Source organism: Coffea arabica, chromosome 7c, assembly GCF_036785885.1.
Source record: "Coffea arabica cultivar ET-39 chromosome 7c, Coffea Arabica ET-39 HiFi, whole genome shotgun sequence".
NCBI lineage: Eukaryota > Viridiplantae > Streptophyta > Magnoliopsida > Gentianales > Rubiaceae > Coffea > Coffea arabica.
The window spans coordinates 14,818,011-14,840,907 of record NC_092322.1 but is presented as its reverse complement, the minus strand read 5'-3'; the positions used below and the strand labels follow the sequence as shown (position 1 = coordinate 14,840,907).

General features: G+C 34.7%; 2 protein-coding genes across 3 annotated transcripts; both read right to left on the bottom strand.

Annotated features, from left to right (window-relative positions):
* Positions 1–578: 578 nt before the first annotated feature.
* LOC113698607 (probable Histone-lysine N-methyltransferase ATXR5) lies at positions 579–6,080 on the bottom strand. 2 transcript variants are annotated; one of them, XM_027218484.2, is made up of 6 exons: positions 5,208–6,076; positions 4,741–4,821; positions 1,811–2,040; positions 1,580–1,680; positions 1,277–1,489; positions 579–1,021 (listed from the first exon to the last, which is right to left on the bottom strand). In XM_027218484.2, the coding sequence occupies exons 1-6, from the start codon at positions 5,623–5,625 to the stop codon at positions 862–864; spliced, it is 1,203 nt and encodes a 400-aa protein (XP_027074285.1). In that variant the 5' UTR covers positions 5,626–6,076; the 3' UTR covers positions 579–861. The 2 variants fall into 2 exon arrangements, with proteins under 2 accessions (XP_027074285.1, XP_027074286.1); XM_027218485.2 differs by lacking the exon at positions 4,741–4,821 and having other exon boundaries at positions 5,208–6,080.
* A 4,412-nt stretch (positions 6,081–10,492) lies between these two features.
* LOC113698299 (uncharacterized) lies at positions 10,493–17,802 on the bottom strand. The gene is made up of 8 exons (XM_027218076.2): positions 17,755–17,802; positions 15,521–15,895; positions 14,347–14,832; positions 14,104–14,253; positions 13,643–13,804; positions 12,056–12,103; positions 11,546–11,982; positions 10,493–11,372 (listed from the first exon to the last, which is right to left on the bottom strand). Exons 1-8 carry the CDS (start codon positions 17,768–17,770, stop codon positions 10,743–10,745), a joined length of 2,304 nt encoding a protein of 767 aa, XP_027073877.1. The 5' UTR covers positions 17,771–17,802; the 3' UTR covers positions 10,493–10,742.
* Between the last annotated feature and the right edge of the window lie 5,095 nt (positions 17,803–22,897).

The window sequence follows — 22,897 nt, the reverse complement described above, 5'->3', positions numbered from 1 at the left end:
TAACTCGGATACTGCAATAACATATATTACTAGGAGAGTTTTCACAATTAGGGAGTTGGTTTTGGGGTTTGTCTAACGAGTGTCTAATCAGTACTCAATATAAGTGGCTAACGAGTGTCCTAATGCAATGCAAAGAATGAATGTATGTCTATTTGAATGACAAGTAGGCGTAAATTAGACGTACTATAAGTGCTCATTAGGAACTGGTTAGAAAATCGAGTGCTTTAGTTATAGATAGGATTAGACATATTAATGCATTGGCCATTTCAAAACAGCATAGTCAGTTTTTACTGAACTTTGACTATAAGTCTGTGCTTGTAAGCAAGAATTCTCCAACCAAATAAACTCGCAGAAAAGGGGAGAAATTGATGCTGTGTTGTGGAGATGATGCACAGAAGACATGCAAGTGTGGTATCTAAAATGATGCCTAGCATATGGGAAAACTTGCAGATTGCTTAAAAAGTCCCTGTGACAGAACAGTCTTTCTGTACCAATACATAATCTGAAGCATTAAAAGAAGTTGATATATCTATCTATCTAGAAAATATTTCGAATGGCAGAAAAATGGAATCAAGAAAAGCAGAAGATAAACAATTTTTGGATAAATATCACTGAAGTTAAATGTTGTGAGGTTCCATTGTAACTGTACTACATAAGCATGTAACCTGTCTAACATTTGATATGTCAAATCCAAAAAAAACATCCTCTTTGGAATTTGCACTATCATGGCCACAATGATGGCCAGCAGTACAGCTACCTACTGTTAGAGAAAAATTTGCTGCTGCTATGTATATCTGAAGACAAAAATGAGAATTCTATGGTCCTGCAGTCTCATTGGCAAAAAATCCGTTGCTTCAGAACTTAGATGAAATGATGAGTTGGATATTCATGCTCGTGCCCATTGTAATCATAGTACAACCTCTCCCCCTTAGCAATATCGCGAGTAGCAACCAAAAGGACTCGGCATTTGCCATCTACATCATACCTCACGCACTTAAGATTCTGCTTCTTCTTACTTTCCCTGCACAAAAATGGACTGGTTTCAACAACTGTAGGCTGAATGTCAAGTTGTAAGTATTTCTGACATGAATAAAGATAATTTCGTTTCACTAAGGAGGTTCAGCTAGACATAGAAGTAAAAGTTTATTGAAGGGAGATATCACAGGAAAGAACACAAAAGGATGATAAGAACATTGTATAGATGTCTTGACAAGAAAAGAACACGGAAGGATAATAAAAACATTTGTATAGGATGGTTGCTGCGCTCTAAGCTTACGGCAAATGGTTGTTTATGCCGTTTATAAACCGGGCAATGTTGCCACGCTTGTCCGGGCAGACAACGAGACTCCTGGATGGCTGTTTTGCTGAAAGGAGCGTCATTAAGCTGTCACAGTCATCACATTCCCTTTTCTTCATATAATCCACATCTCCTGCATACTCTGCTATCAAAGTCAAGTCCTTTATTGGACCATCAGCCTCTACCGTATAACTGCAGCATTCAAGAGCAGTACATTAAACAGGCAAATAACAAATGACTGGGGGCTAAGACACAGAGACAAAGCACGGATGGGAGATGTACCCTTCACACGAATCAAACACAACCATAAGTGGGGGACATAAGCCACTTTTCTCCATAAGTTTACAGTACTCCAATGTTTCAACATTTTCTTTGCAAAGGACCTGATAAGAGAAGTGAAAGAGGAAATTAGATGACTGAAAACAAGCATTTTTTAATAATTACCACTAATTGCCTTGCAGCATTTTAAAGATTTTGAGTAAACTAATTGACAAGAGGTATTTAAGGTTGAACCTGCATTCCACCCTTTTCAAACTTGGCCTGATTGGCAGACCTAGGAGCCATGCCACGCACATAAGTAAGCTCAGCACTGAATTCAATGTTCATTGCGGTCAAAGCAGAAGCAAGAGATCCCATTTGCTTTAGCCTTAGATCAGCATCTTCCGTCGGTATATATGGCAGAAGTCTTCTCCTTTTCTTGTGGTACACCAAAGGCCCAGAACGCTTCCGACGTTTTCTAGTATCTGTAATTTAAATGAAAAGGATGAAGAGCAATAAAGGAAAATCAACAGCTGAAGACAGCTAAATGAATATGACACAGATGTTCTTTAAAGTTTAGAAACATAATACATTTTAGAAACATAATGCACTGGTTTCCTCATCTGAGATGGTAGTTATGTCGCGGAAATCATAGCTAAGTTTCAAAGCCAAAAAGGTAAGCCTCATTAAAATTGTAAATCAGCAGCATCAAAAAGTGCCTAGAGGAGAGAAAGGAAAGTCAAAAATACCACGAAAGGAGATTTAATCATATCTTCAGTTGGAGCCAGTTTGGGGGGGGGGGGGGGGGGAGGGGGACAGAGATTTTGTTTTTTTTACAAGGGATTCCAGGGTTCACTAACTCCAGAAAAAATGGGCCAAAAAGAGCAGCTCTTAGCAAACTATAGAAGTAATAGACATCTTTTGGCTTGAATTGAAAACCAAACTGAGACTCCCACCGAATCAGTTCAAGTTCCTGCATCCCATTCTTTAACTTGCCTGTAAAGAAAGTTAAACAGAAATGACCACCACGTTGGACACAGTTCATGGACATTTACCCCAGAGAACCAACATAGAAAACTCAATGACATGACAAAAGAAGGAAATCTTCATCTAGTTCAGAAACAGTAATCTCTATGTTACACTGAAAATTAGCATTTAGATGCAAGAACGGAACATGAACAGACTTCAGTGCCTATGTATTGTGAGAAGAACTACTGGTCCAAAAACTCAGCCTAAATAGGGAATACTCCAGTTAAACAACTTCAGGAAAAAAGAAGACTAGCTCACAGCAGTAGCAACTGAAGTGTAGATTGACAGAGTAATCATACATTTACGAGTAATATATATATTTTTTCTGTCAATGTACATTTATGAGTGACAAAGATCAGGTTTATTACAGAAAATATACATTGCACGTGTGTAGGTTTATAAATGTAGGATTTGATTACATAAAATATTCTTTAGGGACAATCACATGGAGTCCTGTAAGTTTCTGCATTTCAGCTATCAATGCTGTGATCATACAACAGGTCTCATGAAGGTAAGAAGGGATCATTGGTCACAAACAGACCTGTTGGCTCTAAAGCACTATCATAACTAACCTTTTCTGCATCAAAAAGAACTTACACCAGAAACAACTTTGCAAGATTACTTCAAAGCTTTCATTGGGAAACCATTGCACCAAAAATAAGGTTGTGGAGTTCTGATCGGGAAAATTATGCGATTGACACATGGGAACTGCCTCTAAGCATTTCTAGACCTGGACCTTGTGTGCCCTAGATAAAGTGTATCATATCTTTTTAATTATATCATCATTGACGCTTCATGTTCAAAATTATGAAGTGACAACAGCACTCCACCCCATCCAAAGATATGGTCAAACAATGCTGTCAAACATTTTAGGGGTTTGCACAAGTATCATATAGACTAGGCAAGTATATGCACTAACGGTTTTCTCATAGTGAGCATCAACAAGCAAACGGTGCATTCCACTCTTTCTCCTGTAATGATAATATTCTTTCTTCATAAAGATTTTAGGCTTGCGTTAGTCAGTAGAAACACTATTGAATTTGATAACATTTCATTTGGCTTCGCATTCTGCCATATTTGAGAACCACGTCGTGGTTCTAACGTTTCATTCTATACTGTCAAGAAGAAGAAGGGGAAACTGCACATGCAGTTCAAGGTCTAAAACCATCATGATGAGCAAGGGATTATCCATCAACTTTCGGAAGATTTTGAATAGGAAGGCTCCTGCTGAATTTTCTTGTCAAAGTCAATATACGTATCTTCTTTTCTCATTCTCTTTTAAGAAAATGAAAAGAAGTCAAGCGTTGGAAACTATCCAAGCAATAATACATAGAATACAGTTGCCATGCATAAAAAGGAGGCGAGGACAAGTATCAGCACATGTCTGTAAGGGAAACTTGGAAGTTATGAAAATTAAAAGCAAAAGCATTTCAAACTGTTCCCGACTAATTGCATTAACTTCCATAGCTAAATGCAGCAGCAATAATCACAGTCAACTAAGAAATACATGAACTACATTCACCAACCTAATCTTTTAATTGTACGACCAAACGGTACTCCTTATTGGGAAAAAAGGTTCTGCTTTATCGGAGCCTATATAACTATATTTTGTGGCAATCTTCTGGGATCTTTTGAGATGAGATACGTACTTTCAGTCAGCTGATTTACACCCTAAACCTAACTCACATCACCATAGAAGTCGCTTAAGCTTCTATAATACTGCTTAGTATATCTTCAGCTGATACAAATTCTGGTACTAAGCAAATGCAGAGAATAAATTGCCAGCAGAAGTTTTTATGCTGGCAAAACACTTATTTGATTGAAGCAGAACTCAAGGTTTCTACAGAGCAGTGCATGAATTCGGCTAAAACCAAGAGACAAAAAAGTATCTAACTTGCACCATTCCCTCCCTCAACTATCCTAACTGCACTAATCATACTGACAATTAAAGCCATCATCCAGCATGTTTCCAACATGAACGCTCAACTTTAACCTTACTTCCACTTCTCTTTCCAAATGATGGCTTCGACAAATCAGAAGCAAGATAATCACAAGTAAATCAACTAAGAAAAATGATATGTTCCCAGACAAAAAGGATTCACACGGATACATGGACTCCATATTCCAACCATACTGTAGCAGCCGTCCAAATTTACCTAGAGCTGAAGTAAAATCCGCCATTGATTCACTGCATTTCTGAATCCGAAAGAAATCAAGTATGGATGTCTGCGTAAGACCTAAACACAATCAAGAAATTAAAGGGTCAACAAAAGTTAACATTTTTCTGTACTTTCCAGTAAAACTGACAAACTGTACCTCCCTCAGTGGGAGAGAAAAAAAAACCCACACAGAGACATTCCCACACACTCACCCACGGAGTCAGTCATTCACACACAAACACTACATTGCTATCAAACAGTTAATTATATCCACTTGCATTGAGCTGACCTCCCAAAACAATCACTTGCATTGAACTGTATAGATGGAACATACACGACACATGGGCTAAAACACAAACACCAGCACACACAGGAACACATCTTTTTATTAAATTTTTGTACGAACACAATTGGATTAAACTTTTTGTGGGTTTTTTTGAATTAAATTAAAGGGTTTATCATACTTTTAGCCAGAGCCATGCTGGGACGAATGTGATCAGAGCAGCTAGGGCAGTACCAGTGCCCAAATGGCACCCGGGGCACAATTGGCCTTAGACAATCCAAATGGTACCCTTTATCACATTTATCACACAGCAAAATCTCCTCCTCGTTATCCCCTCTCCCACATTCCTGACACCCCAATTTGCTATAACAATCATCACCATCACCATCATCAACATTCTCCTCCTTCTTTATCTCCACCGTTTGATCAAAACCATCATCATCATCCTCATTTATAAGTTGGACCCTTCTAGCCACCCTCATTATTGCCACAATCGACCTATACTTCCTCACCCGCCGGGGCCGCCGGAGACGGTCCAGCTGATTGTCGTCGTCCTCCTCGTCAGCCCACCTCCGGTTGGCCCTGGCAGACGGCGCCATTTTGGTTAGGAGGACTAAATTGTAAATTAATCAATTGTACGAGGTTAAATTCGGAAAAGAAAATGAGCTCAAAATTTCATGTTTGTGTTTGTTTTTTCTTTTAAAAAAATTTTTTCGTTCTGGTCTGAGGTTGTAAGAAAGAAGAGCAAAAAAGAGAAGGCTATATAGGGAGGTTTGGAGATGGAGATGGGGCCCGCGGGAATGGGGTAGGCGTCCGTTACACAGATGACGTGGCGGAGGGAGAGTGGAATTACTAATGTAACGCTGTCTGTGACGGAGAAGAGACGAGAAGGAGAGGGGGGTGTGGCGTGCGCGCAAGGCGTAAATTCGGCTGCTTTTCATTTGAGCAAAGAATAGCCGTTTCTGATTTGAAGGCTTTTCTCAGCAGAGAATGCGAGTAGAGTAGACGGCTTGGAGAGAGGGGTTTAGGTGAAAGGTTCGTTGGATTTTTGGGGGGTTTTGTCCAATTTGGAGGAGTTTAGTGGGGTGGGTGGTTAGATGAATTTGAAAGGTTTACGTGTCCGAAGAGGCAGAATTTGTTGCGAAGCACATCAATGCATCATATGTTTGGGGGTATTTGAATCAGCTCATACGTATTATAGCTGTAAACTATTAAAGCATAAATTTTACGGTATCATTTAATCTATATGCGACGTTAAAAACGATGTACAAAGATTTTCAAATGTTATATAAAAATATGTAAAAATTGATTTTCAAATTCAAATTTTGTACAGTTATCAGTCATCCAAAATTGACGGTATATACACTGTTAGTGTATAAAAGATTAATCATTGTATATATTTTTTTTCCAAATTTTTAACAGCTCGTGAGTAGAGTTATTTTCCCAAATCTAAAAATTTGCACGTTAAATATATTCCTTTCTTATGTTTCAGACACTCACTTTAACTACTCATGCAATAGAGTTGTAAATTGTAATAGGGAATTTTGAATTTGGTCGGTGTGTACCTTTTTTCAAATGAAATATGCGTAGATGGAACAATTTATACATTTGATATTCTAAGCATCAAATCTAATTCAGTTTGGTATAAATATAATTCAAGAACAATTAAGGAAATTAAGGAAGAGGTAAATTGTGAAGGGACCAATATAATGAGAGGCAGGTACTTAATGTGCAGTAAATCGTTTCTATCATGGGTGGGATACAAGCCAATCAGTGATGCTAAAGTGAAACATCCAACTAATGCTGATATAAATAATTACTTGTCACGCTAGTTTCCATGTCTAGATTGTGTGTGCTTACACATAATCAGTGTTATGATTATTTGTTTAATACACATTTAGTGGTATTTAAATAATTACTTTTTATTACCACTGGGATCGATCCAGAGTGGTTAGGAAAAGGCTCCTAGAGTTTTCTGTGTTACCAGTTTTAGGATTCTAATCCTGGCAATTGCAGGTGGAAAGGATAAAAAAAAAAAAAAAAAAAGAGTAATTAACCCTCATATAATGATAAGGCAAATTTACATACATATGCATTAGTATTATATGTCTACTTCTCATTCTTAGTCAACATGTTGTTTCGAAAAATAGCTCCTATACCTGTACTTTTTAGACTATTTAATGTACGCAAATGTACATAATAGCTAAAAAAAATTTCTCATTCTTTTAAGAACTAGGGGTGTTATCAAGTCGAGTCGAACTCGAGTAGCACTATATTCGACCTTGAACTCGATCACAATCAGTATTATTCGAACTTGAGCTCAAACTCGAACGAGTAAATAAATTTGGACTCGATCTCGACTAAATATCAAACCAGATCTACTCGAGTTCGAGCTCGAATTTTGAACTAAACCTATTAATTTTTTCTCAAAATATATAATATGAATATAATATGAATATAATATGAATATATAATATAAATATAATATGAAAACTCAATTAAACTCGTTGAGCACTCGAGTATTTATTTTTGGAGCCCGAACTTGACTCGTTAAATGTAACGAATAGCTCGAGCTCGAGCTCGGTCCAAACTTTTGACCAAGCCGCTCGCGACAAACTACTTGCGAGCGGTTTGACTTGATTGCACCCCTATTGAGAACTTTGTAATCGAGTAGCACTTCATACTAGGAAATATTATCTGGTGAAGTGATTCGTGGATGTATTTTAGGGTCAATTTCTAAGGTTTTATTTTCCGTTTTCCTTCCTTTTTTTTTTCAAATTGATTAAGAAATTACAATAACTAAAGCATGCTTTAGATTAAAAGTTTGAAGAAATTGAGCAATTATTACAAGCATTTCAAGGATGCTGGATCATCCTTATATATATATATATACACTTAAAAATAAGCTGATGCAAAGGTTAAAAACCAAACAAGAATACCCAAGAATAATTTTTAACTTGAAATGTAATTAGCTGATTATAAGCAATTGGAAAGAAGGCTTAGTTGTAGCAACAACAATTACTCACCATTAAATTAAACAATTTAGAAACCTAATATAGACACAAAGAATTGCCATTTAAAAATACGATTAGAGCATCATATTTAATTGCACTAAATTTTTTATTCTATGCCATAACATAAACATAACAAGGATTATTTGGAATGTAACTAAACAATGAAAACAATCGTTTGCATAAAAATAAAAGAAAAACGTGATTTGCATTTAATGTTATTAGGTGCACATTCATTATATCAAATATTAGATGTTCATTCAAGTCGTTAACTAACTTTTTAGCACATTATTATCATTAAAGAAACTAGCATTTTGTTTATTTGATGGTCTTTTAGGATGATGACTTTTCAACAAAATCTTTTTAACTTTTTAATAATTATAGCATTCCTGATGGTAGTGTTGTTTTCTTCGGAAAGTGTTCTTGCCATGTATTTGCATGTTGTGATTTGTTCTGCTTTTCTCATAAAAATGTCTTGAGAAAGACGAACCTTGCTTCCTTTGTAGGCTGTCGTGTATTGGTAAAATGATTAGAATTTCAAATCAAATATTATAACTCCTTTATTTTATCACCATTATGGTAAATGTTTTGCTAAAAATCTAATTTTTTTTTGGTTTCAAATTCGCATGAATTAAAATTGGGACGTAAGGTTTTGGGATCAATCAATTAAAACCAGCTGGTATTTCCCAGAAAGGAAAAAAAAAAGAAAAGAAAAAGAAACCTTGCTTGCTTTCTAAGATTAATACATGACTGAAAGTTTAACTCTTAAACTATTATATTTTGTTCTGTTTTATTTTTGGTTTCACTCACAACTAAATTGCGTTAAATCTCGAAGAGATGTATTAAAAAAATATTGGTATTCAAATTCATCAGCTTTCAGTTTAATAGCAAGTAACAAAAACAAATATTGGTGTTTTTCTCAAGGAGTGTTTTCACAAGGAGACTTCTATTTTCTTTTATATTGCATATATTATTATCGATAAAATTGTTAGCTCCATTTTAAAATTTTTACCCGACAAAAACTTTAGTAGCGAAGAAAAATGGTAGGAATTGTATAGATATTAGTAGATCAAATAATGATAAACGAACACTGACTTAATAATGAAGTGTAACTCGATTGATTGATAAGACGTTTCACTTATTTATTTTTTAAGTCAAAAAAAGAAGTAGGAAGAAAAAGGTCTAGAAAGTATCTATCCAGAAACATAAAACATGTTCTTCACCTAAAAATCATCCATGCAAGTGCAACTAAATTTAGCAATATAGGCCAAATACAGTTGCCATTCTAACTGCATGACCATAAAATTAGCCAGCACTTTTATTTATTTTCTATTAAATTGTTGGAGGCCAGAATTGCCATAACCTAAAAAGGGCTTCCCTAAATCATGCCAGCATTATATATGTTCTAGTGAGACTCAGTGGATGTCCTTTTAATTTGCCAAGAAAAGGAGAAGAAGAAGAGTTAAATTCATGCATTTCCATAGTAATTTTAAACTTGAAGTACATTAATGACTTTTTAAATTAAAGGGTTTGGATTTTGCACCTGATCTTAATTAGGAATACCAAGAACCAAGACAGATATAAGATTCACGAACTAAATACTTGGTAGAAATTCATGGCCAACCAAAAGAGTTAAGTTCATGAACTTCAAAAGTCTGCTTTGCAACTTATCACATATTACTGCTAAGATGGAAGAAAAGTTTTACAAAAACAATGAGTCAGTATTCAATTAGCTACAAAGAATGAAGAAGTTAAGTTCATCTGTTGAGCCTTCTGCTGTTTACTGAGAACATAATTGAGAAGAACATATTTATATGAACCACTAATAAACTTGAGCTTTTCCTCCAAGGAATTGGGCAGTGTAGCAAAGTTGGATAGCACAGATTTGTTTGAAAATCAGCTGGCAGTTCATAAGGAAAACCATAACTAACATGATCTTGTACTCTTTTTCAAAAGCTGCAATTCTTTAAACTGTTTTAACATGAATTAAAACTAGCGGGGTATAGAATAGTAGGTTCCTGCCTCCTTTAGCTGGCCTCCCAATAGAATGTGGAGAATTTAGAAAAGGACAACCTTAACATAACTCATAACTATGTAAAAATTATTTAGCTAAAGATTTTTCCCTTTTTATTTTGTGTTCATTAAGCAAATAAATAGATTACTAATTTGAGTTAAAACACTTTGAAGACATCTATTCATTAGGTTTCTCAAGGATAAGAGTGATAAAGCAGATGCTGAGAGACCTACGGACAATCTTCAAGCCAAATCTTCATTTGAATAAAAAAAAAAAAAAAAAAGCCTTTTCATTTTTGTACAACTTTGGATCTGATTTAACTTTTATGGTTTATCCTCACAGAACAACCAACAATGATACTAAGACATTCAACATGTTAGCTGATTTGATAATACTATAAATCGGATAACAGAACTTGGTAGAGCAAATGAAAGTATCAGCTTTAGGTAAAACAATCCGTAGGCATGCTTTATTGATAGCTTAAGGAATCCTCAGAATCAAAGGAGTCCGTAGAATTCCAGCACCAGCTGGAGACATCACAGATGAGTCAAAACAAATAAATGTTACCTGTGAAATCTACTCAAAACATCACAGATAAGGATTATTTGTAAAACAATATCGGCAAGCAATCCATCGCAAGCAGAATATAGAATGTCATGATAAAACAGAATGAAGAGATGCTGGCAGCAACTCAGGTATGAAAACTGAAGAGTTTCTTTCTAGGTTTGTCAAAGATGCCATAACCGTATGTGCGACTGATCATCTCAACCAGAAGAGGGAATTGCAGCAATGAGTAAAGAGCTATTGGAATAACAGAGAAAACAATGATTGGATAGGCAATCCAAGCTACTTGTTTGATCAGCATCAGATAGAGAGCAGTACCAAATGACGTCATCATGGTGACTATCGAGATGAACAAGCATGTGATTCCAAATATTAACTTTGTGGGTAAGGACTTGAGAAAATTTTCTTCTGCATAACGTGCAGTGAGAATCCCCAAGAACATCAGAATCGATGTTGAAGAAGTGAACATCGCCAGTGCATTTGATGCCATAAAAAACAAGAATGCCTTTGGTTGAGTTTCTAGCATGACAGGGAGCCCTGTTGTACCATGATTACCGCCTGGAACTGTGAAGGCAGTTGTAAACATGACTGCAGAAATGAGAGTTCCCACAATCATACTTGATCCTGCTGTATTTTTCATCCATCTCTCTCCTTCCTTGGCCAAAACCTTATGCTCATCAGAAAAGAGGGCGGAAGGTGTTTTATTACTACCATTCTTTTCTTCTTTCATCTTTGGTTGTACAATACTCTCAACCTCCTACAGAATATATAATGTCAGGGACAAAGCCTCACTAGGACTGTACGATTAGATAAAGAATTGTTCCAGCTTTTATATCCATGTGCCATAAGACATCAAAACAAAAGCAAACGACCACAAAAACATGGCAGACTAAGATAAAATAGGATATTGACCACAAATTAAATTGCAACCTGAAACCATTGTAGTTCCCTTTGCATTTGAAGAGCTGCTCCGGAAACCCTGTCAAGTTGAGACTGTGGAGACAGCTTGGCTGCTAGATGTAAGAAATTGTTTTGGAAATAATCATGCCTACGTGCCAGTATGCTCTTTCTTCTTCCCAAGGCGTATATAAGGCTATAAATTTTCTCTTGGCGAAGCACAATTGCATGTGAAAAAAGTGTTCTGCCCCTTTTGTCTTTTTTATATATGATTTCAGGCGTAAATTTGAAAATTTCATCAACGAACTCAATGATTCCATGCTCAATCGCATCATACAAAATTTTATCAATGTCCATCTTTTCAAGTTCTTTCTTGCTCAATGTCCGGATTTCCTTAAAGATGCAGGTTAGCAGTTGAATGGCTTCTTTATGAATCAATTTCCTGTCATGTATTTGTTTTATATCTGGGACTGAAATCAACAGAAAACATTAGAAAATTATCATAGTTTGCCTGAGTAAAAAATGTTAGTTCGTGAAACAAACCGAGGCATCTTAATATGAGCCAACCAAGTCCACGCAAAATCTTCAGTACTGCAAGAAAAATATGCACAGGATGAATAAAATGAGACGGAACCAATTACTGATATAGATCAACGGAATAAAAAAGAACTGTAGCAGCGTATTAGTTGCACAACTGAATAATGATATCTAAATGAATGGTGTACTCGAGTAAATAATAGTAGGCATAGAAAACTTGCGTGCCTGCTTAAAGCATGCATGCAAGCTAAGCAGAGCAGAAAAAGTGGGGTTTAAAATACAATACCACTTGACACTGAAACTAAAAAGAACAGAATTAGATGGACAATCTTGTGAATTAGATGATATGAATAATATCTAGTGGAATAGACAAAGGATGTAAAGCTCAGAACAAGATGGTAAGGATAGGAGGCAGCAACCAACTGGATACAGTGGTATAAGTTGTCAAAAATGGAAGAGAGATCCACTTCTTCCTATAGACAAGCTGAGGTAACTAAGACAAACGAGAAAGCACCTCACATTCTGATATATGGTAAATTAACATAATCCTACATATCTGAATTTAGATAACTCTGTAGATTGGAGATGATTTTAAGTGGTTGTCAGTACAATTGCCTGAGCAAAATTAATAAAGATTCCATGAGTTGAATCTTGAGTGGTGCAGATACAAGTCCACAGAACTTGGTAAGATCTGAGGATGAACATTACCATCCCTATACATGTTTTGCCTTGTTGTTTACATCTCTTGTTGCACTATCTACATGGATCCCTATGTAGGTGATCTTCTCATAAGCTATCTTTACACTTAGGAGTCCAACTTGCCTCAGGAGGAGTAAAGGTTGGTGACCTAACCAATCCACTCTTGTCTAACAGAACATAGGCTTGAGTTTCAATCCCCTAGGAAAACCTGATGTTGGGGTCCTTTACATACTAACAAGATTTGACTATCTTGCCTTTAAGATTAGCAGTAGTGAATGATTTGGAAAGCTGTATGCAAGTCAGGAGGTCAATTGACCCCCTCTTTCATGGTGTAGTCGTGAATTATTCTTGTAGCTAGTTAGGTTAAGATTCTTCAGCATATGCCAATGCAGCAATGCTAATGCTAGCTAGATTACGTTCTTAAGAACTCTTGTGATAGACACTGTTAGCAAGGTATATTCAACCCCCTGATATTACCTGATGGCAAATGCCCCACTACCTGGTGGCCAATGGGTCAAGCGCCACTTCATTTTAGTTCACATGGAAGCAGCTGAGTTTATTATTTTACCATTTATAGTTAATGCACACATGAATTGAAAAGTTCCTCATTGCTCGTCGTTGAAAGGAAACGATGTTCTATCTTTACTACAAAAAGTTCCAAAATGTGGGGCTGAATCCTCTTAATTTTTGAACTTTCCTCTGGTTTCTTCCAATCCTAGATAGTCCACCACATATCAGATTATTTACCTATTAAAATCCAATGCATTACACGTTGTCATCAAACTACTGCTAAAAAATTGAGAAAAAGTTAGGAGAGATCCCACCACAAAAAAGTAGAAGTCTTTAATGTGCAACAGAAGGAATTTTGGAAAAGAAACTTGGTATTTTACATACCAGAGCTAGTGAGGCCTTGATTCCCTGTCTTAGGCATCTCATCATCACTAGGATCATGAATGTCAATGTTGTGGTCTTCAGTCATGCTTGCTCTTTGAGCATTTGTTACCTCACCTTCATGAGAATCTGTTGTACTCCCCCATTGAAAATGTACCATTACACCTGGGGCATAGATAGATGGTATGAGTAGCATTCCCTAACACTAGTACACATTTACTGATCACGGCTACTTAATATTCTTGTTGGTGGAAGATTTTATCTTGCCCGACAACTTGGACTGAAAAACAATCCACATTGCATACTGACATGATAACTGAAACATCATAAAAATCCACAAAATGTAGAATGGCCATTGTTCTTAGACTGTTGGGCTTATTATTGATTTGGAGAGCAGAATATTTTGATTCATTACATACAAGTCAGTGATCAAAGTAAAATAGAACTGGAAAAAGGACACTCACATGAATAGATCCAATTTTTCCAGAAAGAAAGTTTGGTTCCACTAGGAAATGCAGATGGCTTGTGAGCCAGTAACCTGAGAGTGTAGTCACCATTATGATCAGGGGTGACGCCAAGTTTTGGATACCGTCGAAGCAGCATTGCAGCAACATCTGTAACAATTAAAAAGCAGGAGTTAGAGGCACATATAATGAAGAAGTGTGTGTTGCAGATTGCTATGTTGCCTTTTATATCTATAATCTAACCATATACTTCTGCTGTAATTAGCGAGTTAAGCAATGTAGCTCCATTTTCACCCCTATCTGGACTTAGATGCTCCTTTGGTGTTACCCTGTATAGATACTTAACAATATGCTTTTGACCATACAAAGCAGCCTCAATGACAGGAAGCTGCCCGTCGTCACGGTCATTTGCCTTGATAAGTAGCCTGTCATTTTTTTCCACTATTGCCTTTGCCAACCTTGTTTCACCACTGATTGCAGCAAGAGTCAGGGCTGTGGATCCATATTCATTAACAACTTCCAAGTCTTCTGGTGCCATTCTGTGCAATAACTCCTTTGCAATTCTTATGTGTCCACCCAGAATGGCAATGTGAAGTGCAGTTTCATTATGTGATGAAACTATTGCCTTAACAGCGTGTTGCTCTTGATCAAGGAGATGTTTTGTGAGATGAAAATGACCTTTCTCGATTGCTTTGTACAATCGCTCATAATGAAGGTACTCTTTCTGTCCTGTAAACATTAGAATTTGTTTCATTTAATATCTCTAACATGGTCACATATAACAATGGGCTCATACAAGGCACACGTGAAATTTTGATGAGGAGCATAAAAAATTGAGGAAGTAAAGATCAAAATCAGAAAATCTTTGAAATAATTTTTGGTATGAAGGTGACATTTTACTAATCTATTCGTGGAATATGTACTCTTTAGGAGCAAGTTTATGACTATCATAGGCTGGAGAATAATTTTCCCTCTTTGGTTCAGAGTAGGCACTGAAACAATATTGTTATTGGATATTGAGCAATGATTAAATGACACAATCCATGCTATGGAGGATATGCTGCAGGGCCTCTTTTGGCAATTTAGCTAGGACTCCCAACCCCCAAGTCTCCAGCATTATTTGGTGCAACAGAGCTTGAATAGATGAATTGGAGCTCTATTTGAAGTAATGTACACAAAAATCTCTGGTCAGGAATTGGTTGCTCAAAGGGCAAAAGAAAAGAAAAGGAATGGACCAAGAGCAAAATCAGACAAAAATCTGAAATTATTAAATAATAATTTTTGCTCCTAATGCCCCGTGGCATCAAATGAACCACATAAAACACTTAAATTTTTCCAAGAGAGAAAAACTCATCAGTTAACTTCTAAATTATATGTCAAACATAGACATTTTATCAGCAACATGATTGAGAGTTACCTTCATCTTCACAATGGCTGTTTTCATCTTCAAGGTCATGTGCTGTGAGTAGTTTGTGGGGCTTTAGTTTTTCAGCCAAATGATTCCATGCAACATGGGCAGAATTGTGAGCTGCTTTGAATTTAACATATGTGCGTGTTCCGCATGAAAGTTGGATGGCATGTAAGGCCAGTGCATTCCTCTTCTGCCATTCCTCGTGTTCCTGTTTCTTATCTTCACTCTCTTTTAGAGGATCCTGCTCCTTTCCACTAACAACACCCCAAAGGCCATGACCAACCAAATAATATTTCAAGCATCTTTTCCATTCCTCATAGTTATCCTCAGTGAGCTCCTCAGGAACGATTCCAATTGCACCTCTACTAATCCTATCAGCTCCTGCTTATATACATCACGTTAAAGGATGCCAATATCCAAAACATAAAAAAGAGGTTCAAATTAAACATTATTACTGAAAGTTACAAAAGAACATGGAGAATAAATAAGTTCATCCACATTAGTCAAAAGGCAACTAGCAAGCACGTTTATCCCTGTAGCTTCAAGTCCGTCAAATTACAGAACAATGTAGGTAGTATTTTAGAGGCTGTATTAGAAGGGCTCAAAAATATGATCTTTCAAGGGAAACAGGTTTCCATGCACAATGTTATGTCATTTTACAATAGATGTATGATTAAGTTTTTTCATCCAATTGATGAGTCAAAGATTGAGAAAAATATTAGCTAAGTTGAATGTAGCTGTCCAATATATTAATCAGTGTTGCACCATTCAAAATGCCTAATTCTTTATCAGAGAAAGAAAACACTCCAAAAAAAGGTCTACTATAAATTTACCAATCTTGGAAAGAAGGTATGATTATGTGTTGGAAGTTAGAAAAGTAATCACAAAACACAAAAAAGCAGCTTAGAATATAAAAAAGTAGTTAATTGAGAAGCTTACCTAGCTACCACAACTTGGGATTCAGAAAGCAAGCAGGAAATTAAAGCTAAAACAACACAACCAGTAATCAATTTCCTTCTAAATCCTTCATGACATAAAGGCTTTTCTCCTCAACTTGTTTAACTGATTAATGAACTTAAAATCCCATCAGATTTCTTCCTTATTTTGGAGATTTGGGACATTGAGAATTCAAGAAACACAGCAGGTCTGGAGAATACTGCAGTTTCTATTGCCATTTTTTTGCTCTCCCAATTGATTCAGAAAGAGCTGTGAGATTAACTGATAGTCCTTTCCACTGCTCATTGGACTCTAAATCAAACTAATAGTGAAGGCGCCGTTGCAGCAATATTGATGGCTCAAAATGTAACCATTTACGAGGACCCAGCCTGTGGTCTCACCAGCCAGCCTGTGGAGGGAGCAAGGCTTCAAAGCGTAACGGATTGGGACTCAAAAATTGCCAGTGCCAGACGGTATCCATTTGGCTGGTTCGACCGGTTGAAAAGGGAAACCGGCCATAAAACTTTCTCCAATTTTATATTAGAGTACAATGAAAAATAAATAACCCATCAAAAACCATCCAAATTGGTCAAAACTGATAAAGCTTACATGGTTGAGCCAGTTAGTTACTAGAAAATTTTTTTCATAGATTATTCAGATTTTCTAATTCTAAAATGAATAAAAAGCTGTATATTTGACTCAATCACTTAAACTGGTTGAACCGCAAACTAAAAGCTCATTTGATTCATCCACTGATTCGGGTCTAAAAATATTGTTTAGTATTATTGTACAAGGCACTATATATACACTAAACCAATGCTTGTAAATATTACAATGTAACAGACCATGATAACATTGTTCATCTGCATGGCTTATCACATTTTCAAGATTTCTTCCATCTTCAATCTCCACCACACAAAATCCAATTCGGGGAATTTGAATGATAAAGTGTTACCTATAATGGTCTATGACATATTGTTGAGAAAGTCAAACTATAATGGATTTAGATAATGTAATTTGAAGATACCACTTATATTATGTATGACTTTGCTGATGTTACAATGACTAGGACTCAAGCTTATGAATAGGACTCAGTACTTGAATATTAGAAGTGGTTATTTGAAAAAATATATATATAGAGTCATTTATTGACTATTACAACTGCAGCTATATAATGCTCAAAATTATGAGCAAAAGGATCATCATTGAGAGCCTTATAAGATCAGCTATAAAATGTTGTAATGAGCACATATGTACAATTAAATATGGGAACCAGGGAAAAAAAATACAATTTTCAGACTAACCTGAAGTTTTCGTCATCCTTTAGCCGTAATCTTTTGCAACAGAGAAAGTGAAACTAATACAGTCATTCTATTAAGACTAGTACTTGCATTTATAGATGCATAAAACATTCTTTGGCCAAAAATGAAATTAACAATATTCTTACTCTCTATTTAAGTGATTCTCATTCTTACCTCTTTTGTACTTTTTTCCTTCTTTTTGTCTATCTTGTTTCTGACTAAAGATATGATGTAACTTGGAGTAAAGTGGTTAGAGATGCAGCCATAATATTATTCCCATGTGGTTCACATGTCAAGGTTCCACTATGTAAATTTGAAAAAAAAGAAGAAGAAGAAGAAGAGGTATTCACTGTATAATTTGTTTGATTAAGTTAACAATCTTAGGGAGGGGGCGGAAATATCTATTCATGATCCAAAAACTTGCAAGGCCCAATTTGATCCGTCCCAAGAAACACAGTGTATTCGTTCTGCATTTTGTTACCGAAGCAGGTCAAGGGGGCTCTCTATGATTGCAGAATGGAATCATGGATATGATCACAATTTTGGGGGTGGAATTTGAAATTTACTAAAAGTGCTTCACTTTTACGGGTCAATTCTGAGAACCCTTTAGTTGTACTCTGGAATCACTGCCCTTATGTTTCAACTAGGGATGCAAACGAGTTGAACCTGAATCTAGTTTCGGCTTAATTGAGTCGAGTTTCAACATAATTTTACAAAACTGGAACTGGAATTCGACAAGTTCAAAATGTCAAGTTCAAACTTAAAAAATAAAAAATAATTATTTTATTTTTTAAAAATGAATAAAATAATAATTTTTCTTAACAAATAATAAAATATTAGGGATATATATGTAATTTTACTATTAAAATAAAAAATAAAAAGATATATAATCGAGTTCGATCCGACTCGCGAGCTAACGAATTTAATATTTTTGAACTTGAGTTCGAACTCAAGTCGAGCTCAGACTCGACCCGCTTGCAATCAGCTCGCAAGCGGTTCGATTTGTTTGCATCCCTAGTTTTAACTGCATCAATGCACATTTTTGATACCCAATGTTTGGTTTGTATGTCAAATGAGTCTCTAATATTTTGACTAAAATAAAAGTGATTCTCAAAGTTTCTGATTTTAGACAAATTTAAGACAATTAACCAAAAATTGCAACAACTAAGAGTCAATACCAAATCGTTGTTAATTGAAAATTTTAACTTTGCATTTTTGGTTCCTAATGTTTTGAAATTTCAATTAATATTGTCCCTTAGATTTCAAATAGTTATCGTTAGGATTTTAAATATATGAAAAATGCATCCCTTGATCACAACAACCTTCCTGAAACCACTTCAAATTGGCACAACATAATTGTTTTGCAGAAGAGGCACCACTTTGTTAATACACAAACAATATTCAAAATAAAAACTAGCACAAGAAAATAGAAAAACTAATTACAGAACATTATTCTAATTATTACTACACAAATTCTTGCATGACTTGTGAATGTAGACCTTCGAATGTTTATAGTTTGGGATTGCAATTATTAAAGCTAGTAAAAGTAGGTACCAACATCAACTACTTATGGGAATGTTTTAAAAAAGTGTAAATTTCACATAGACCCCTAGTGGTTAAACACTTTTTAAGATGCACCTTTTATAGTTTAAAAAGAATTGTCCATTTACACTCCTTGTGCTCTGGATTTGAGTGGAAAACAAACCAAAACACACTCAATAAAAGGAGGATTGAACATACATGCTGCAATAGTGGGATTGGTTATTTGATTTTAGTGTAAGGATTTAGGGGCATTTTTCTTCCAGAAATGCCTCCCAAATGAACGTTATCTATCTATAAAAATGTTAAAAATAGATTTAGTAGCCAAATCCATTTTTAGGCTTTTTATAAATGGTAAACATTCATATGGAGGCAGTTTCGAAAGAAAAAACATACTAAGACCTCACATTACTAGAATCAAGTAATGTGATGCACTGTAGGAGCAATTATAGTGAAATCTCCATTGACGGAGTATGTTTCTATTTTACTTCATCTTGAATCCAAAGCACAAGGGGTGTAAGTAGATATTTTTGAATCATAAGGGATGTATTTTAAAAAGCGCTTAACTACAAGGGGCGTATAAGAAATTTACCTTTAAAGAACTTCATTTTGTTTTTTCTTGTCTTTCCTACCTATTAAAATAAGACATTCCATAGGAAAGTTTTAAAATATTAACTTTCATGTTTGTATACATTGATGATTTTACTAAACAATTCAAATACTTCTAAAAAATATTTGCTTCCTTTTAAACTTAAATGATAACACATTCAAATGGAAAAAAGAAATATGATCAAGTTAATTTAAATATAGTATACATTCTTCATATTCTAAAGGCATGTTTTGGATTCAGAATTTAATTTCAACATAAGTGACCAAATGATACATCTCATTATCAATTAATAATTCATTGTGCAAAACTACAAACACATACCTTATGCCAATTTTGTAGCCAACTATGCAATAGAGAAAAAGCATATGCATAATTAGTGGCATGAAAATATGAAATGAAAACAAAAAGATGGAGTTTAATATATTCTCCATGCTTTTTTTCATTAGAAATTCTAGTACATATTTAACAAAATTTTGATCTAATTCACATTTCATTTCATTCTAAAACATCAATACTAGTATTTAGAACTTAAGGAACTATAATGATTCAAATGTTTATAGTTTGGGATTGCAATTATTAAAGCTAGTAAAAGTAAGTACAAATATCAACTACTTATAGGAATGTTTTAAAAAAGTGTAAATTTCACATATGCCCCCTTGTGATTAAACTCTTTTTAAGATGCACCTCTTATAGTTAAAAAAATGTCCATTTACACTCCTTGTGCTCTAGATTTAAGTGAAAAACAAACAAAAATGCAGTCAATTAATGGAGAATTGAACATAGTGTGATTGGTTACTTGATTTTAGTGCGAGGATTTAGTGATGTTTTTCTTCCAGAAATGCCTCCAAATGAACGTTTTCTGTCTACAAAAATGTTAAAAATAAATTTAGTTGCCAAATCTATTTTTGGGCTCTTTATAAATGGTAAACATTCTTTGGAGGCATTTTCAAAAGAAAAACATACCTAAGACCTCACATTACTAGAATCAAGTAATCTGTTACACTATAGGAGCACGTATATTGAAATCTCCATTAATAGAGTATGTTTCTATTTCACTTCCACTTGAATCCAAAGCACAAGGGGTGTAAGTGGATATTTTTGAACTATAAGGAATGTATTTTAAAAGTGTTTAACCACTGGGGGTGTATAAGAAATTTACCTTTAAAAAACTTCATATTGTTTTTTCTTGTCTTTCCTACCTATTAAAATAAGACATTCCAATAGGAAAGTTTTCAAATATTAACTTTCATCTTTTTATACACTGACAATTTTATTAAACAATTAAAATGTTTCTAAAAAATAGCTGCTTCATGTTAAACTCAAAGGATAGCACATTCAAATGAAAAAAGGAAAAAGAAAAGAAAATATGATCAACTTAATTTAAATATAGTATATATTCTTCATATTCTAAAAGAATGTTTAATTGAGAATTTACAAATCAACATAAGTGAAAAAATGATACATCTCATCATCAATTAATAATTCATCGTGCACAACAACAAATGCATACCTTATGCCAATTTTGAAACCAACTATGGAATAGAGAAAAAGCACATGCATAATTAGTGGCATGAAAATATGAAATGAAAACAAAAAGAATGAAGTTTAATAAATTTTCCATGCATTTTTCATTAGAAATTCTAGTACATATCTAACAAAATTTTGATCCAATTCACATCTCATTTCATTCTAAAACATCAATACCAGTATTTAGAACTTAAGGAACTATAATGATTCGAAGTTCAAATATTGGAGATCTAAAGTGTAAACCTAAAACTGTTGAATGATGCCAATTTACTTTTGACGGTCAACCATTGTTGAATTTCTATTAATTGTCCAAAATATGCCCATAAATAGCAGCTTTTTGGACTACGTTTTAATTGTTTCAAATATTGGGGACTAGTTTAGTACATAGGGCAAACATAAGTGACCAAACTTGCACCTCTTCCTTTTCTCAATTAACCTCAATTTGACCTACATCACTTTAGAATGTTATTTAGGCTTTCAGTAAGAGGTAAGAAGTCATTTTTGCCCTATATGAAAATAACCTTGACCTCTTTTGCTTTAAAATTCAAATCCGTTTTTCCTAACCTATTTTACAAAGCAATTGTTTTAGACTTCCTATCTTGTCCCCTGTGTGCCTATATTTGAACAATTTTGCTTTGTTTAAAAGCATTGGGGTTGAGAGCCTACAAGAATTGTGGGGCCCAAAAATAAGGGGAAAATACACTTTATCCTCCTGTGATTTACGGATTTTTCACATAATTTTTTATAGTTTTAAAAATTATATATAACCTCTCATAATTTGAATTAAAGTGTCGAAGTGACGGAAATAATCATTTATAACGAAACTCATAAAAATATTGAAATTACCCTTGTTTAAAAATTATAATGGCTGAAGTGACTAAAATATATAAATATAATGTGTATGAAACTCTAATCCTGCATAGTTTTATATTTTATCATATAACATCTTTATGGTTTAGTGTTTTATATAACCCCCGGTGATTAATAGATAATTTTTAACTTTAAATAGAGACACTTTGATATTTTAGTTGACTCCATTATTGAATGTAAATTTCGTTATTTTGGCACTTTAATTCAAATTATGAGGGGATTATGTATAATTTTTAAAAATTTAGAGAGGTTATCTTACAAAGTGCTAAATCACAGGGGGCTAAAGTGTATTTTACCCAAAAAATAAAGGGCACATGTGATGAGTTAGATATCTGAGCGTAACTTGTGGAGATGATTCTTTATTAGCGCATACAAGACATTCTGACTTGACCTAGGGCAAAATTATAGAAAATGGAGAAAATATGAGAAATGGAGGTGACACTTTGACGCAATTGGAATTTGGAGCAGCAAATTGATTTTGTAGTGGCAGGTTGTCGTTTGAGTTTACCCTTTTTTTTTTTTTTTTGACAAAACCTAGACAGGATAAAAGGAAGTCAAGTATTCCAATATCATTCACTCTTTGATAACTTTAAAAACGAA